At 51.0% G+C, this 16,657-nt stretch overlaps 6 protein-coding genes across 6 annotated transcripts; 4 read left to right on the forward strand and 2 right to left on the reverse strand.

The window, feature by feature from the left end:
• Positions 1-332: 332 nt before the first annotated feature.
• TrAtP1_006246 (uncharacterized protein) lies at positions 333-1,530 on the forward strand. Its single transcript, XM_066113036.1, has one exon. It carries the CDS (start codon positions 478-480, stop codon positions 1,441-1,443), a length of 966 nt encoding a protein of 321 aa, XP_065969122.1. The 5' UTR covers positions 333-477; the 3' UTR covers positions 1,444-1,530.
• An 844-nt stretch (positions 1,531-2,374) lies between these two features.
• On the forward strand, positions 2,375-5,622 carry TrAtP1_006247 (uncharacterized protein). Its single transcript, XM_014082873.2, has one exon. It carries the CDS (start codon positions 2,877-2,879, stop codon positions 5,181-5,183), a length of 2,307 nt encoding a protein of 768 aa, XP_013938348.1. The 5' UTR covers positions 2,375-2,876; the 3' UTR covers positions 5,184-5,622.
• A 14-nt stretch (positions 5,623-5,636) lies between these two features.
• TrAtP1_006248 (uncharacterized protein) lies at positions 5,637-7,096 on the forward strand. The gene is made up of 2 exons (XM_014082875.2): positions 5,637-6,171; positions 6,249-7,096. Exons 1-2 carry the CDS (start codon positions 6,102-6,104, stop codon positions 6,920-6,922), a joined length of 744 nt encoding a protein of 247 aa, XP_013938350.2. The 5' UTR covers positions 5,637-6,101; the 3' UTR covers positions 6,923-7,096.
• Positions 7,097-7,367: 271 nt separating this feature from the next.
• Positions 7,368-8,326, reverse strand: TrAtP1_006249 (uncharacterized protein; the record flags this gene model as incomplete). The annotated part of the gene is made up of 5 exons (XM_014082876.2): positions 7,368-7,413; positions 7,482-7,634; positions 7,694-7,800; positions 8,029-8,043; positions 8,300-8,326. The coding sequence occupies 5 exons, from the start codon at positions 8,324-8,326 to the stop codon at positions 7,368-7,370; spliced, it is 348 nt and encodes a 115-aa protein (XP_013938351.2).
• Positions 8,327-9,199: 873 nt separating this feature from the next.
• On the forward strand, positions 9,200-10,522 carry TrAtP1_006250 (uncharacterized protein; the record flags this gene model as incomplete). Its single annotated transcript, XM_066113037.1, has 2 exons — positions 9,200-9,537; positions 9,961-10,522. 2 exons carry the CDS (start codon positions 9,200-9,202, stop codon positions 10,520-10,522), a joined length of 900 nt encoding a protein of 299 aa, XP_065969123.1.
• Positions 10,523-10,800: 278 nt separating this feature from the next.
• On the reverse strand, positions 10,801-16,577 carry TrAtP1_006251 (uncharacterized protein). Its single transcript, XM_066113038.1, has 5 exons — positions 14,835-16,577; positions 14,677-14,774; positions 14,187-14,624; positions 11,462-14,131; positions 10,801-11,407 (listed from the first exon to the last, which is right to left on the reverse strand). Exons 1-5 carry the CDS (start codon positions 15,646-15,648, stop codon positions 11,174-11,176), a joined length of 4,254 nt encoding a protein of 1,417 aa, XP_065969124.1. The 5' UTR covers positions 15,649-16,577; the 3' UTR covers positions 10,801-11,173.
• Between the last annotated feature and the right edge of the window lie 80 nt (positions 16,578-16,657).

Here is a 16,657-nt window from a genome sequence, read left to right on the forward strand (position 1 = left end):
TGACGCATGTGCTTTGCTGTGCAACACGTCGATTATTTGCTACCAGGGTATTTGCGGAGAAGTTTTTTTTTCCAGACTGGGCTTTGTATCTAAATAGGTATTGTTTTGCGCATAAATGGCTTCCTCTTCACACCCTTTGTTTTAGAAGTGCAGCTAAGTACATGGCAGGTACATGAGTATATTTCTATAAATGCTAGAAGCTAACAATAAACAGGGGGAAAAGTAGCGTAAACATAAGGGGAAAACAGCTCCGCTATAACTATGCGCGCCATTGGAGTAGTACTTATTACTCATCAAAAGAGTCGAGAAAGCGAGCATCGGGAATGGCGCCGAGACTCGCGCAATTCTAAAGCATTCGCGAAATGCTGTAATAATTAATATTCGGCTTGTCGCAAAAATTTCACCGATTTCTAAATCTGCCGTCGCCGACCATTCTTGTCTCCATTCTTGTCTGCCCAGGCTCGCCCCATCTTTAAAATGTCTGAACCCTCCGGCATCGACTGGAACACTGGTGATAAGTCGGCAATGGTTTCAATTGGCAGCCACAAACTCTATCTGTCTGCCTCGGGCCAGGACCGCAAACCCGGCCAGCCAATAATCCTCTTGATGCAAGGTATGGCAAGCACGATTGATGAATGGGTTCTCGTCAAGCGCCTCGTTTCTCCATTTGCGCGCTGGGTCGAGTATGACCGTTCTGGCCTGGGCAGGAGTGAAGATGCCGTTGAAACGCGTGAAGAAATCAGCGCTGCATCTGTTGCGGCAGATTTGGGCCTTCTCCTCGAAACAGCTGGGGTCGCTCCTCCTTACGTTATTGTGGCCCATTCGTGGGGAGGACTCACTTCTCGAGAGTTTATTCATTTGCAGGAGAAAAATGTTGCCGGTATCGTGTTTGTTGATGCTGTTACTGAGTTCAGCAAAGTCCGTGAGGAGCTAGTATCTGCGGAGCCGTATCTTCCAGCGTTACACAAGGACGTCGAGTTTCTTCCTATTTCATCTCTTACGCGGGACTTGAAACTGTCTCCTGAGGAATGGGCTGCTGTTCGGAAGCAGGGTGATAGCGCCAGAACATCAGTCGTCGAGGCTGCCGAACTAAAGGCATCCTGGGGAGACAAGCCGGTGCTGATGGCAAAGAAGCAAGGCGAAAATCAAGTCCTCGGAAACAGACCCGTGAGTGTTCTCGCGGCAAATAATGCGATGGATCTCCAGACACGGTTCGATGCTGGTGTTGCTGCTGGAAACGGTACTGAAGAAGAGAGAGCACAGTATAGAGTGTTAATAGACAGGATGTCAAAGGAAGATATCGACCATCAGAAAGAGCAGTTAAAGTTGTCAAGTGTAGCAAGATATACTTTTACAGAGACAAACGGTCATAATGTTCAGATGACAGACCCACAGCTAATAGTAGACGAGATTAGATGGGTTTTAGATCATGTTATTGTATAGGTAGTAGTCAAAATATCACCAGGTAGATAAATGTCAATAACACGAGAGAAAACGGAAACTACTCATTCATTATTTAGACTCTTGCTAAGAGCGTTAATATATGGTCCGGTCCAAGTGCCTCCTCGCTGCCTTGTAGGATATGTATTATCTTAGCTATTTCACCATCTTTAATATTATCTATACCCTATAACTTACTTATGATAATACCTTGGAGCTTTTTGTACTTAATCTTAGATAGCCTAGGCGTCAAGGTTGCCACGATTTCAGCACCAGGGTGACGTGGCTTGCGGCGCGTCTTGTTCCATGAGATATAAAAATATACAGTGTGAATAATCATGATGTTACACTGTGAAGGCATTGAAAGTTATAACTGATTTCTTGAAAAGAGGAAGCTATTTATGCGCAAAACAATAGCTCAGTAATAATAAACTCTTCAAATAAGCAGCAGCTCATTGGAAATGTATATATGAAATGGTTGCCATGTTTTGAAGAAGATGGATTTTACGGCAGCTTGACTACATTGTGTAAAGTATCAACCATAGACAATTGTTTCAACTTGAACAAAAGGAACAGGATAATTTCTCTAGTCACAAAGCTGAGGTCATTTAGGATAAATTCTATTACCATCACACTATCTAGGCATGTGTGTGTCCATCTACATCTACAAACAGCGACTTTTAGACACCTTCGCAACTAAATTGAGCAGCATCCGCTCGGAGCTTTTGTCTCGTCCTCGGAAGCTACCGCTCGCCATTTGTCTCTGAGCCCATCCCAACACAGCCTAGCGCAGCTCCACCAACAGAATCCAAACAGCCAATCCCACCACGTGATCGTTCCCAGCTGGTCTAACCCGGCTCGGAAGCTTTGTGGCGGGGCGCAATGGCTATAAAATGGAAACCTTGGCAGTGAAAGAAAAAGTCGAGTTGAGTGAAGCGCAAGTACCAAGTACCGAGCACCGTCTCCTAAGCTCCCGAGCTCAATTGAAAGTCGGTTGCGGGCAACTGCGTCACGTCACCCTCAGTATATCCCGGTGGACTGAAGCAAAACAAGCGACCAATTTTATCGGCACAACAGAACTGCGACTTGAAGGCAATATCCATCAGCAGGTGCTTATTATTCGAGCATCCTTTCTATATCACATCTTTTCGGCATCGCATCCGGATTCCGTCGCGATTCCTCATTCAGCTGCCACGAGCTTCGCAATCAGTTTGGACCTGCGCCGGTGAGGCCATGGGCTCGGCTACCGTCGCTGAAGCTATCTTGACTGCGCACGGGGAAGCTTTTTAGGAGCTTCTTGCACCAGGCAGCTGGGATTCCAATTGCCGTCGCGAACGCCGATCGCGCTAATCGAGAGAGCTCGCATCGTGTCTCTTGGGAGCTCGACGAGCCCAACATCCACGCAGAGCTCGGAACCGACCGCGAAACAGACAGACATGTACGACAAGGTGGTCTCGCTGGGCTCGCGCCTGCACTACCCCATCGTCATCACCAAGCTGCTCAAGTCGTCTGGCGACTCCATCAAGAAGCAGGAGACCATCTTCGAGTACAAGTTCTCGTGGCGACGGAAAATCGGCGACGACGAATGGGCGGATGAGACGACATACACCGAGTTTGACAGCCCGGCCGAAGGCACCCTGAAAGAATGGCGCATCAAGGAGGGCCAGACGATTCCGGCCGACGTGCCGTGCATGACCGTCGAGGAGGCTTGCGGCCACGAGGTGCAGATCCAGGGCCTGTGCAGCCTGTGCGGCGCAGACATGACCGAGATCAACTGGGCCAGCGAGGAAAAGGACACGGATCGCGCCATGATCAACATGACGCATGACCAGACCGGCCTGATGGTGAGCCAAAACGTGGCCAAGAAGGCCGAGCACGAATCGCAGAAGCGGCTGCTGCGCCAGCGGAAGCTCAGCCTGGTGGTCGACCTGGACCAGACCATTATCCACGCGTGCATAGAACCGACTGTGGGAGAGTGGCAGCGCGACAAGGCCAACCCCAACCACGAGGCGGTCAAGGACGTCAAGAGCTTTCAGCTCAACGACGATGGGCCTCGGGGGCTGGCCAGCGGCTGCACCTACTACATCAAGTTACGACCGGGCCTCCATGAGTTCTTGGAAACCGTCTCCACCATGTACGAGTTGCATGTATATACCATGGGAACCCGCGCATACGCCCTGAATATTGCACGGATTGTTGACCCGGACAAGAAGCTCTTTGGCAATCGCGTCATCAGCCGTGATGAGAATGGAAGCATTACTGCAAAGAGCTTGCAGAGATTGTTCCCTGTCAGCACAGACATGGTTGTTATTATCGACGACCGCTCAGATGTTTGGCCCATGAACCGACCAAATCTGATCAAGGTTGTGCCCTATGATTTCTTCAAAGGAATCGGTGATATCAACTCCAGCTTCCTACCCAAGCGACAGGATATTCTGCCTGCCCCTCCCAGGGTAAATGGGGCCTCCAGCTCCAACGCGGAAAACGCTGCTCCAGGCGAAAAGGTCTCACCACTTGATGAACTGGCGCGGATGGGAGGCGATGGAGCCAACCTCAAGGTCCAGGCGGAAGAGCAGGAAAAGACTCTGGAAAAACAGCTGACTGATCGTCCGCTACTTCATATGCAAGAAGAGTTGGATAAGGAAGACGAGCAGTCAAGCCAAAATGAACAAGGCGGGGAGGCTTCGCCAGCCCACCACAGACAGCAGCTGTTGAGTGACGATGACGAGGAGCTTATTACTCTCCAAGATCATCTGACGGATCTCCATGCTGCCTTTTACGACATGTACGATAAGCGACGAGGGGAGAGAAGAATGTCAGAACCCACCCATCCGCCCGGACATAGTAAAGCTCGAAGAAGGTCGATTCACCCTGACGACGGGGTGGATCTATCGCTTGTTCCGGATGTCGGCGATCTTCTGGACGAACTCAAGTCAAATGTGCTCTCAGGCCTTGTCATATGCCTCTCTGGTCTCGTACCGTTGGGAGTCAATATAGAGGAGTCTGAGATAGGAATGCAAGCGCAAAGCTTTGGGGCCCAAGTTGTGGACGGCATCTCAAATAGAGTCACACATCTTGTAGTTTCTCTGGCACGGCCGCGAACCAAAAAGGTCCAACAAGCGGCAAAGATTTCGAGCATCAAGATTGTAAATCAGAGTTGGTTGTCGGATTGTCTTAGCCAATGGCGTAGACTAGACGAGAGCCCGTATTATATGACCATTCTTGATGCCGATCGCGAGAGGTCCGAGGACACTGCAGACACTGGTTCAGCAGAGATGGAAGAGGCTGGCATTTCCATCAACATGGGGGATTTTGATGAAGAGCTCAAGGAGTTTTTGGGGGATGATGACGATGACGAGGGTGATGACGAAGGGGATGGCGATGAGGGAGGCGAGGCGGAAGATGAAGAAGATGAAGGGAGCGAGACAACGGACAGTGACGCAGACGACACCGACGATCCAGACCAGAGAGGCACGAAGCGAAAAGCCAGAGCGTCCACCGTTGAGTCAGAAGCCGATGGTTCCAGTACTGTTGGAGAAAGCGCATTAGCGAAAAAGCAGCGCGTGTCACGGAGCAGAGGAGCCTCCTCACTGAGAGCTGTACATACCAACGGAGACACTGGTAGACCTGACCAAAATGATACAAAGCAGCCTCGTGCTGCGGATGCAGATAACGAGAACAATTTCGATTACGACGAGCTGGAACGGGAGCTGCTCGCGGGGCTTGAGGCTGCTGGTGATTAGAAGTTGTATAGGGCGATTCTGCGATTGCTGGAGAACTGGCGCTCTTTGGAGAAAGACTACGAGGTATATGGCCGGCGCTTTTTGTGTTAGAGTAATTGGTACATACTGTTATTGGAAAATGGGTCAAGGGATTAATTTGGCTTATGTGTGCCTGCGTTTCTATCTGTGTGATGTGCTCTTCCTCTCTTGTTGGTATACCGATTGCCCATTCGCTGGTTAAAAGAGGGATAGTAACACGTATTTTCTATTTATATTTCTTTTTTCTTTTTCTCGAAAATTTGGAGCCTTGGATTGGTTGTGTCGTTGATGTAAATTATGTGATGTGGCGTGATGCGTGATGAAGATACACGTATCTCATACACGTATTTCGTGAAGCTAGTGAGATGCTGGGTAAATAGACTAAAGAATGGCTAAACCCAGGGGACTTTCTAAGATATTCTGTTCAATAGAGCAGCTAGACTGACTATGTGTAATAATCCTTCAGACTGAAACCGTCAACTTGCTCCGGGCTTTCTCGGTCATAGGCGTCTTAAGTCCATTGTCGAGCGTAACTCTCTCGCCATACTTGCAGCGAAGTACGTCCACTAGCAGTACTCCGCCGGTCGAATGTCTCTCCGCAGATCCATGCCATTGGCTTTATTATTTCGGTGACTTTTCGACTTTCGACTTGGGGATTTTCAATGGCATGGCTTAGCTGTGGCGGACATCTATGATATCGGTTGCGGAGATTCATAATGGATGGAGGATTCTGAGCCTTGTTTGATGGCGATTGGTAATGTGAATACATGCTGAAGGGTACATCAAAGAGAGTTGTCTATATGTAAGGAGACGGATATAAAAAGGAGTAGAGCTGGTGATTTTGTATACTCGACATCTTCTTGTCAAAGCAGTATCATATTCGAACTCTGATATTACACAATGGGCTTTCAATACAATCCTGATGTAGACGTGCCTGATCTCTCTGGCAAAGTCATTCTCATCACTGGAGGTAGTGTCGTTGAATTGTCTTCACTCATCATCTTTATACGATGACTAACACGAGTGAATGAATCGCTACTCCCATAGGCACCAGTGGCATTGGAAAAGCTACAATCCTCGAACTAGCCAAACACAACCCAGCACACATCTACTTCACCGGTCGAAACGAGAAGGCAGCCAAACAAGTCACGTTCCAATGCGCAAACTCCTCAAACATGACTTTCCTGCCCTGCGATCTCGACAACCTCACAAGTATCCGCGACGCCGCAACAAAGTTTCAACACAACCGTCTAGACATATTCATCGCCAACGCAGGCGTCTCTGCCATCCCACCCGCCCTCACAAAGGACGGCTACGAAGTCCAATTCGGCACCAACCACGTTGGCAACGCGGCGCTGCTGCTGCTTCTCCTGCCCATCATGCTGCGAACTGCAAACGAGGTGCCGGGAGCAGACGTCCGCTTCGTGGCCACGACGTCGTTGGGATATGCCATGGCCAATGGGATTGACTTTGACGCCCTGCGGTCCAAGCAGGACAATATGCTGCTGATGGGCCGGTGGCGACGCTACGCGCAGAGCAAACTCGCCAATGTGCTCTTTGCGAGGGAGCTGGGCAAACGGTATCCGCAGATTACGAGCCTTGCGGTTCATCCGGGCGTGGTTGGCACGGAGGCGGTTGCCAACTTTGGGACTTTTGACAAGATGCTCACGCGTATCACGGCTCCAAGGGGGGATGCTGACTCCTCGCGAGGGGGCGTATAATACTTTGTGGGCGGCGACGTCTCTGGAGGTCAAGGACAAGGTTGATGGCAAGACGGCGCTTTTTGAACCAGTTGGGAGGCCGCATGGTGGGAATGCAAAGTGTCATAGTGATGAGTTGTCGAGGAGGTTGTGGGAGTGGACTGTTGAGGAGGTTGGTGTGCAAGTTTGATGAGATTGGCCTATAATCGCTATTAACAAACTCTTGTGATTTTTGATTTCGCTGTTTCTTTTCCCTTTGATGGAATAGTTGATCTGCGCTTGGGGAATTTCGTAGCACTTGAGCCAAAATGAGATGAAGAATATAGATTGCCATGCCCTCCTTTATTGTTGTTTCTACCCCATTTTGTCGACGCCATCTGGCCGAACAAGTCAACACACATATATACAAGATTCCAATTCCATTCGAGCGCATTTTCTTCGTCTTCCCTACGTTATATCACTCCATTTATTTCGAAGGTGCCGGGGAAACGGCAAATGTTGGTCGCACGAATCTGCTTCACGGTTAGCAATCCACTTTGTTCATTCTACCGCCAGAACGGAAAAAAAAGTCGAGGTGTACCTGTCGCTGTTGTAAACCTTCGTGTTGTCGCCCAACAGCTCCTTCTCGCGCTTCTGGTCGGCCCAGAATCGTCGCACCTGGTCGCGGTCTTCTTCGGCCTGGAGCAGGGGAATCAGGTGGATGCGAGCCCACATCTTCTCACGGGCAAGCTCGCTAAGAGAAAGCAAAGTCGTTAGTTGCCAAGTTTTCATGTCCAGAGGCTGAAGACGTACTTGGCCTCCCGAATACCGCCAATCAGCTTGTACCAGCCGTAGCCCATGACGGCGCCCATGCCGAGGAGGAGGATTCCAGGTCGGAAGCCCTTGGCGGGCAGGTTTCGCTAAGCAGAGAGGTCAGCTTGGTCTATTCTTTTCTCTGCTGCAAGCCTTGAAAACACATGATGTATATTGCACAAGGTATATATATCTCGATTGTCGCAGCCTCGAATCCAGGTCCCTGGTGCTTGTTTGTCACGCCACAATCCCACAGCGATACCAAACAAAGTCCCAGTCCCTCCATCAATGGCAATTGATTCCACAGCAGCGGCATAAGCTCCATCGCAACGCACCTTGTACTGGACGGGCTCGTACCCGCCCCGGGGGGGGCATGTCTTGAGGCATGATGGGCGGTTGTTGCGGTCGATTCGGGACGATGGCGGGGTCAATCGCGGTGCGGCAAAATTGGTGAGAGAGTCGCTTCGTCAATCGGAAGATCGGCCGGTCGTGCTGCCTCCGCTACGCGCCGGTCTGCAGTGGGAATTCGAGATTGTCGGGCGCCGAAGCTATGATGGAGGCTCTTTTGCAATGAAACTCCTCTCAGAGGTTGACGGTGCGGCTTACATAATGCATTTCGTGGTGGGGCAGCATCGTTGTGAATGGAGAGCAGCACTTGCCATTTGGCTCAACGGCTCTATCTTATCGGTAGCTTGGCCTTGTATTCACCGCATGCATTTGTGTGTATACATTCATTCCTGCTTCTGTCATTCATTCTGAATATGCCCTGCTAGATTGCTCCTCCTCCTATACAGCATCAACGTATGAAAACAATCAACGAGCTGGGCATCCAGGATCGTCATCAGGCAGCAGACTGGCCCTCAGCGCCCGCAAGCGATACGCACATGTGAAAGAGCAGAGAGCCATGGACACGCAAGGACAGACGAATGGATGGATGCAATGCAATGCCACCGACTGACTAGCAGGCTTTATGCGTCTAAGCATTGGACATTGGACGGGAGGCAGAATCCTGGCAGTTAGGCATCATCGCCTCTAGTTCGTCTCTTGCAGCCGCATACAGTATCATGGTTGAATGAGACAGCGCAGAGTTGCGCCGCGGCAAGCCACACCCTGGATGGCCTAGGACTTTGGCCACCAAATCGCAGAAGCAGAGGCTGCCAGATCTGATTCTATTGCTCATCGCCCTGCGTAATTTGGCCTCGCTATCAGCCGCCTCTTATCTGGCGCCGTCGCTTCAGACGCCTCCCTGCTGGCGCGGAAGCCATCGCGGGATTTTGGCCAACACAAGACGGCCTATGCTTGTCCGACACAGCAATACTGCGACAAAAAATGATTGATTGCTCCGCGCTTCTGCCCGACGACGGAGTGGTGTGGAGTCCTATTCAGCGATTCCCCCCATTGTGGGCGTCCACAGCCTGGCCTCGGTGGCTTGCCGGTGCGTGCTCGACTGGAACTCGCCGCATTATCGCAGCCATGTAACGCAGCATCTGATAAACCCAACACGCGATGCCCGGCCAGGCCAGCCTCATCTCGCCCAAGTCCCCACAGCGCCTGTCTCTGGCCTTCTGTGCCGGCCCCGCCAGCGCCTGCTTTTGCCACAGCTCAAGCCATTTCCGCTGGGATCCCGATCATACCCGCCGTTCGCCGCCCTACCCTGCGGCTTTAGCTCTATTGTCGTGCGTCGCGGATCGACGTATGAGACGGGACGCTTCTGGTCTCCCCGGATGGCCGACCCTTGTAAATGCTACCCTTGGCTCTCTTAGTCGATTTGGCGAGAGCGTTGCCTTGTTTTGCCTCCTATCGGATTCGCATCTTGTTGGACAGCTCCCCGGAGGTGATATGGGGTGATGGGCGCGATGTTCTGATGCTCGTCAACAAAAAAGACGCAGGCCCCGTCTTAAGTTTGCATGAATTCCTGTGATATCATCCGTGCGTTTGTGCCTGACTCATCTGCTATTCAGTGTTTTCGTCTTCTTTCTTTTCTTTTTCTCTTCTTCTCCTTGTTGTCCTTATCCATTTATTTCGTTTTCCCAATTTTGAAACTGCAAGTGCCATTTGTGCAGGATTTACTCCATTAATGGACCTTTATTGAATCTACCAACAGGGAAACGATAGACGACAAAAAGAAAGGAAGAAACAACAAAACGAAAGAGAGAAGAAGAAGAAAAGAACCGTCATCTATAATACATCATGTATGGAAACTTTCAACGAGTTCCATATCCTACCCACAAGAGCCCCATGGACTGCGACACAGCTCATAGAGAAAGCGACTGGGTTCAGGCAGCGAGCTTCGATCGCATCTATGTTCTCCAGGTGGGCGAGTTTGGAGTTACGCGCCAGCAGAAATTGGACCTGCTGCAAAAGATATTCTGGCCCGCCTTGGCCCGTTGGGTTATATCAAGGCAGCAGATTCTGCCTGGCGGCACCATCCTTGGCGGCTGGTGGCGCGCGGACATGCAGGGCATGATGGACTGGTATCGCGAATGCCTTCACATGACAGCCCGCTGGGAAGACGCCATCATCGCGCACACAGACGGCATCTGGAGGATAGCCCTGGAGACTTCGCCCTGGCGAGACTGGCCCGAGTTTTTCCTCCTGCTGAACGAACCGGTTGTGGACGGCAACGGGCAGCCTGTGAGAGATGCCACCGGTCGCATTGTGTACCAGGACCGAGACCCAACCACTGATGGCATGGAGGATGCGTTCCTAGATTTGTGGGAGGCAATTGCCAATTCGCGACCCCTGGTGGGCTTCTCGAATAATATCACGTCCAAGGATGGCGCTATCCCCCTTGGATCACAACCACACGCGAAAGATTTGTGCGTATAACAAGCCATTTACGGGGGTTTTCTATTTCTTCACTTCATCTACTTTGAGCGAGCGTGCAATGACAGGATTTTGGGTATTTGTGGGTGTTTTGACATGTCTTGGTCTGTGTATGAGTTAGCTATGATTTATTACGATACCAGCCGACTATTTTATGAACAAGTATTACTCATTTACTCATTTACTACTTGAACACTTCTTATCCTCTCATTCTCTCCATGGTGCTCGAGTATATTCTCTTTTTTACAGTCGACATACGTCTCGACATATCATCTACAAGCATTATACCAAAAGTGCGATTTAGCTTTGCATTCTTCATTCTATAGCGCAAAATCTATTCCAGCCAATAAGACCGCAGTCATAGCACTCATCCAATCTCGTCGTAAACCCGAATCTCCACCCAACACATTATCATCTCATCTCATGTTCATCGACTTAAAAGTATGACGAGCTAGATCCAATCTCCCAAGTAAAGGAATAAAAGGAAAAAAAAAAAGCAAAGGAAAAAAAGAGAAAGAGAAACCAAGTATTAAAAAAACTCATCTCTAGGGTTTGCATGTAGAAATCCTGTAATCCGCTCATCCAAAAATAAGGAAAAAAAGAGAAAGAAAAGAAAAACAACCCGAAAAGACATATTCGTTAGGTTCCATCTTACTATGCCTTGCCTGACGCCTTGCTATTGTTTCCCAATGCTACGCCTTCCAAACCTTCGCTCAACTTTGTCGTAATCACGTCTGGATCCGGCTCGTCGCCGCGGACAAATGTCCAGCTCTCTTCCGTGTCTTCGTCTTCTTCTGTTTCTAAATGTCCATCTGTATGCTTAATCAGGCTCTTTGCATATTCCATGTCTCGGTATATAGACTGAATCGCAGTTTCAACACCGCTCTCCTACATAGCTGTTAGTATATCTGCCAGAGATTTTAATCGGGGAGATGACTTTACCCTGCGAATTTGTTCACCCAGCTGCCGGGCTTTGACAATCATTCGCTCGTTACGCGTGACTTCCCAAAGAGCCCGGCCAAACGATTTCGTTCCCCACTTCTTGACCCAAACGCCAACGCCCAAATCTTCTACACGGCTAGCAAAGAAGAATTGGTCTCCAAAGAAAGGCCGGATGATGGTCGGTATACCAGCCCTCAAGCTGGCGCCAGTGGTTCCTGATCCGCCGTGGTGCGCTGCTGCGTCAATCTGTCGGAATAGCCAGTCGTGTGGAGCAGATTTGATGACGTGAATCTCCGGTGGCATCACCGGCTCTTCAGCAAGCGGTCTAGTGGGTTCGTCCCTGCCAGTGATGCGATCAGACCATCCCTTGGAGAGAATGCATCGGACATCAGCCTTAAGGATGGCGTCAATCACCTCCTGGGTCATCTTGGCCGGGTCGTTGACGATAATGGAACCAAATCCGACATATACAATCTTTTTGCCATCAGCCCTTGCCTTCTGGATAAAGTCTCGCAGCTCCTGAGGAGGCTCATAGTCGCCGCCTTCGTCCAGGAACCAGTAGCCAGTGACTCTGACCCAATCTGAGAAATCCAGAGGAGGCGCGACGACACTCGGGCTGAAATTGTATAAGAAAGGCACCTTGTTAGGCTGCATTTTCTCCAACCCGGTATTTGGCAGTCCAAGCGTTTTGTTCCTCCATCTGTTGACCTGATGAGCGGTAGCCTTCCAAAAGATGTTGTCAAACATGACATAGGTCATGTAGTTGTAGGCACCGCCCATCTTGTTTTCCGGCATAATGAAGGCGTGGGGGTACGCTCGTGTCCTCGTCCACGGCATCGTGAATGCTCTGAAATACGGAATCCCAAGCTTCTCTGCAATGTGGATTCCTGCCATGGCTGACGGCGACTCGATGAGAAGCTCAGACCCTTCACAAGCCTTGTAAGCGGAATCAAGAAGATCATCGAGCCAGCCTCGGAATGTTGCATTAGCTTCCCGAAGGAACGAAAGCGTAAATGTTCCGTTCTCAATGCAGAGGCGCATGAGCTCTCCGGGATCACCCTCGACACACGCAAATTCAATACCATGTGATTCGATCCATCCCTGGAATTCTGCGTGTGTGGCAATTCTCGGCTTGTGGCCGTCTTTGAGCAATCCCTTGCACAATGCGATGTAAGGCTGAACATCGCCTCTGGAACCGATTGTTAGGCATGTGATTCTCATTGAATGCGGTGCCTTGAACTGTATCACCGATGTTTCTAGGTCGTCTCCCAAGATATTGGCGGCATGAGTGGTTGACTGCGGTACTCGAGGTTCGCGGTCTGTAAACGTCTCTTGTCCTGCTAGTTTCAAGGCCTCCCGCTCTGCGATCGCAGCGTTTGCTTCCTCTTTGGATGCCAGTGACAAGAGTCCAGATCCTTGAAGATTGCGATCGATTTCCAGGCACTGCAGCAGCGTCACTGCACAGTCGTCACGAATCTCAGCTTGTCGAAATTCGAAGAAGAGCTCTTCATGCCCACGAATGATAACTACCAGACCAGAGTACCCAAAGCGAAAACCCTTCTCTTTATGCGCATTCTCGATATCTTTCAGGGGGAGAATCAACTTCGTCCTCGTACCGGGGAGCAAGCTTCGGAAGCAGAAATATCCACCGCTGAGATAGATTTTACCGTACAGCGGCAGGACGCGCATAATGTATCCGAAATACGTAGCCTGCAGCCGTTCTGTGGCAGGGAGTGCGAAATGTGCTCGAAACCGTTCATTAGATGTCTTGATCTGGCCGTCATCGTCCTCTTCCAGGTCATCCTCGTCGGGTCGCAGGCCGGCAGGTTCATCGTAATGCTTGCGTTCACCTTTCCACATGCCGGAAACTTTCTCGACATAGCCCATAGATTCCGTGGCAAGGAGGGTGCTCATTCGCTTGCCTGTCTTGTTCAGATAATCGGCAAACGCACCAGCTCGTTGCAAGGGATATGCGCCCATTCTCGTAATGCTCTGCAACGTTGGCGTTGACACTCGTGGGAGGTCAACAGACCCAGCATAGCCGGACCCTTCAGCATGGCTTGGTGTAGAAACAGCCGGCTGAAGGTCTGATTCCTTGTCGTCACGGATGGAGCTTTGTGAGTGTCTCATGGTCGGGTTTTGGAAGACGTCACTGCCTCTGAGGATCTGACTTGCAGAAGGATCTTCAAAAGCAGATTCGTTGAGACTAGCGAAGCTTGGTTCTTCCATTGATGAGTACAGATTTGACTCGGACGATTCGAGCATCCGTGATGATATTCGCTCTTCACCCTGATGGCTACCTTCTGATCTTTTATTGTCGCTGGATCGTCCTCGAGAATCCTCATCGTGACTGTCCCTTTCTCTTCCGATTGCGTCGAAGCTTGAATGGAGACCATCATCGCCACTAGGATACGGGCCTGGACTTGTGGAACTGCGTGATGTCGAATGATCAGCTACCAGTCCCGGGCCAAGTTTCGTGGTAAGTGCGCTATCCACGCGAGTTAAATTTCGGAAAGCGCTTCCCGGGGCGCGAGGCGATGACGGATTGGAGGACTCTTCTTGTTTGGCAATGGCTTTACCAGCCGTCGGGCCCTCGGCGGATGCGTCTTCTACCAAATCCTTGATAACGTCTATGGCCTCTTTTCCGTAGTTGAAGAAGGAGAAGAAATACTGCACATTTGATATTAGGACTGAATCTTTAGAAGCTTATAGGAAGGTGGCTTACCTCGTCGATAGCAAACGTTTCGTCACTGTCCATGACTCGAATCTTGCAGGTATCTGAAAACTCCATCATCTGAGAGTCCTCCACGTCAATGACGTTGTTGATGGGAATAGATATCTTGACACTGTCGCCGTCATTATGGCTTCGGAAAATGACCCTCTGTAAACTCTTGACCCATTCCTTGGCACTCGGCGCACTCTCGGCTCTGAAGTTGTAGGTGCGATGGCTTGTTACCACTGAAAAATGCACGCCTTCCTTGTCTCTGTCTGTGACGCTAGCAGAGATGCCGAAGCTGAGATCAATGTGGCCGTGTGGAAAGTAGAGGTTAGTGGAATCCTGGTAGTACGAGAGCACGTCGCCTTTGAGACGAAACCAGTAACGGCTGTACTTTGGGTTACGTTTCCCGCTTTTTGATAGGTAACCAGATTTGGTTACGGATTGCTAAAACTATGTGAGTGAAATTCGCATGTGTAGGAGTGGGAGTTGGCCTTACTGTCTTTTTTGGAAGATAGGCATAGAAGCAAATGTGCTTCGAAGTAATGTATAGATAGCCTTGTAGCAATACGCTTTTGAGCAACCAACACGGATACTCTATACATGGTTCGCAGTTAGTAAATATCCAAGGCTGTAAATCAGGCGCAGCAGACGAACCTTCTATAACACGCTCTGGCTCATCAAAGTCAAATATCTCCATTAATTTCCTTGCCAAGGCTGTGACATGGCTTGCTTCTCCCTCCTCTTCTCCCTCTTCCTCTCCTTCGTCTGTTCGATCGGGGCCGGAAGAGTCTCTTTCAATATCAATATCAAAGCTAGACCGGCTGGCCATTTCGGCCTGGGCCTCTAGCATTCGGCTCATGACGGGTGCGACTCGGAGATCCTCCTCCTCCTCCTCTAGCTGTTGGGAGGGCTTCTTGGGAGAGGGTGATTGACTCGACTCGCTCGGCTCGTCCACCTCCTCGGTAGGCTCCCACATCTTGCCAGAGCCTCTGCCGCTCTTCCTTCTAGGCAACGAGGCAAACGACTTCAAGAGCCTGTGACCAGAAAGCTTCTTCTTGTGCCCGAGCCGTTTATCCTTGGCGGGGAATGACCCCAGTATAGCCGTCTGTGAAAGGTCGCGGTGCCGGGAGCCTAGTGGTTTCAGACGGCTCCCTTCTTCGTCCTCACCTTCGCCGTCGTCCTCGTCACTGCTGCCGTCGTCAAAGCGGGTGTTGAAGTCGACCCGGGATCCTGCAGCGGCAATCAAACCAAAGATGCTCTGGTTCATGTTCACAGCCATGGGGCTGGTCTGGGCAAAGCCCACATTCTCGCTTGTGTCGTCGTCGCTGCCTTGGAGGGGCTCAGGGAGCTCGGCCGTCAGAGTCGAGTCGTCTCGCCGCAGGTCTGCAGGTGTGTCGGCGATGCGAGGCAGTCCAGCGTCGTCGTCGCCGCCAAGGCTGCCGCGGCGGGGGGTGGGAGTCGTCGCCATGGTGGCTGCAGTGCAGGACGAAATGAGTTCCGGCCGCGGCGATTAGAGTTGGGGGAGCGCCAGAAGCGTGTCGGCCTAGGCCAAGGCGACTGCGGAGGCGTAACCTTTTGTTGAAATGGGTCGTTTGCGCCGCAGGGTCAGCAGCGAGCTGGAGATGACGGCAGACGTGCAGGCCAGGCAACCGCCTGCTCCGCCAAAGGCCGTGGGATATGCGAGGCACCAGCACCGGCACTCCACTGAAGAGGCGACCTGGAGATCAGCGCCTGCTGCGTCGGCGAGGGATTCGTGGGAGGTTGTTGGGAGAGAAATGAGGCCGCTTTCATTGATGGCGCCTCACGGTCCGCTAGATAAGGTTCGCGACCTGCCCGCCAGGTACCTGCTCTCGCAGCGTACACCGCTCGCTATATATAGGTGCAAGGATACTTGGATCAGCGCCCAGTTAGCGCAGGAGCGCGGTGTCTTGGTACGACAGTGCGAGGAAGCCCGGTGTTGGATGGCAGCCCTTGAGGCAATTCGCCTGTTGTTGGTGTACTTGCCTGTCTCGCCCAGTGACAGACAGCTGATTCTGGCCCCAGGGAGCACTTATCGATAAAGGCCGCAAGGGTGTCGCATTGGCAGTTGTTATCTTGGGATCGTCGTACTCGGCAGGCTTTGTTCAAACCAGTTCAATCACCACAAAGTATACACCGTGAAACTGTCGTCAATCTGCTCCCAGCCAGGCCAATGGCAGCCGTGCGGTTTATCTCTTCGCAATATTGCAGCGCTCGGGCGGCAACACAGCGCAAGTCACACCCATCGGCGACTTAGTCCGGCCCGTGGCTCTGCCTCCACCTACGCCTCCCATGTGATATGATCATACAGAGGCTACGATGTCAGGACCACAGCATGACGTGCGCTGTAATTCCCTAGTACTATGATGTGCACAACAGGTGATGAGGTACTTATGAATTACATATTGACTACGACTTTCTGAGCTTGAAGCAAGTTTTTGTGTTTGAGCCCGTAGGTG

This window comes from Trichoderma atroviride, chromosome 3 (assembly GCF_020647795.1).
Source record: "Trichoderma atroviride chromosome 3, complete sequence".
NCBI classification, from domain to species: domain Eukaryota; kingdom Fungi; phylum Ascomycota; class Sordariomycetes; order Hypocreales; family Hypocreaceae; genus Trichoderma; species Trichoderma atroviride.

Bases quoted from the DNA above. Each gene is read 5' to 3' on its own strand.
- TrAtP1_006246 (XM_066113036.1), top strand. From the start codon at position 478: ATGTCTGAACCCTCCGGCATCGACTGGAACACTGGTGATAAGTCGGCA.
- TrAtP1_006247 (XM_014082873.2), top strand. From the start codon at position 2,877: ATGTACGACAAGGTGGTCTCGCTGGGCTCGCGCCTGCACTACCCCATC.
- TrAtP1_006248 (XM_014082875.2), top strand. From the start codon at position 6,102: ATGGGCTTTCAATACAATCCTGATGTAGACGTGCCTGATCTCTCTGGC. The intron at 6,172-6,248 runs GTAGTGTCGTTG...CTACTCCCATAG, and splicing joins AGTCATTCTCATCACTGGAG to GCACCAGTGGCATTGGAAAA.
- TrAtP1_006251 (XM_066113038.1), bottom strand. From the start codon at position 15,648: ATGGCGACGACTCCCACCCCCCGCCGCGGCAGCCTTGGCGGCGACGAC. The intron at 14,775-14,834 runs GTTCGTCTGCTG...AACCATGTATAG, and splicing joins GCCAGAGCGTGTTATAGAAG to AGTATCCGTGTTGGTTGCTC. The intron at 14,625-14,676 runs GTAAGGCCAACT...ACATAGTTTTAG, and splicing joins CCTATCTTCCAAAAAAGACA to CAATCCGTAACCAAATCTGG.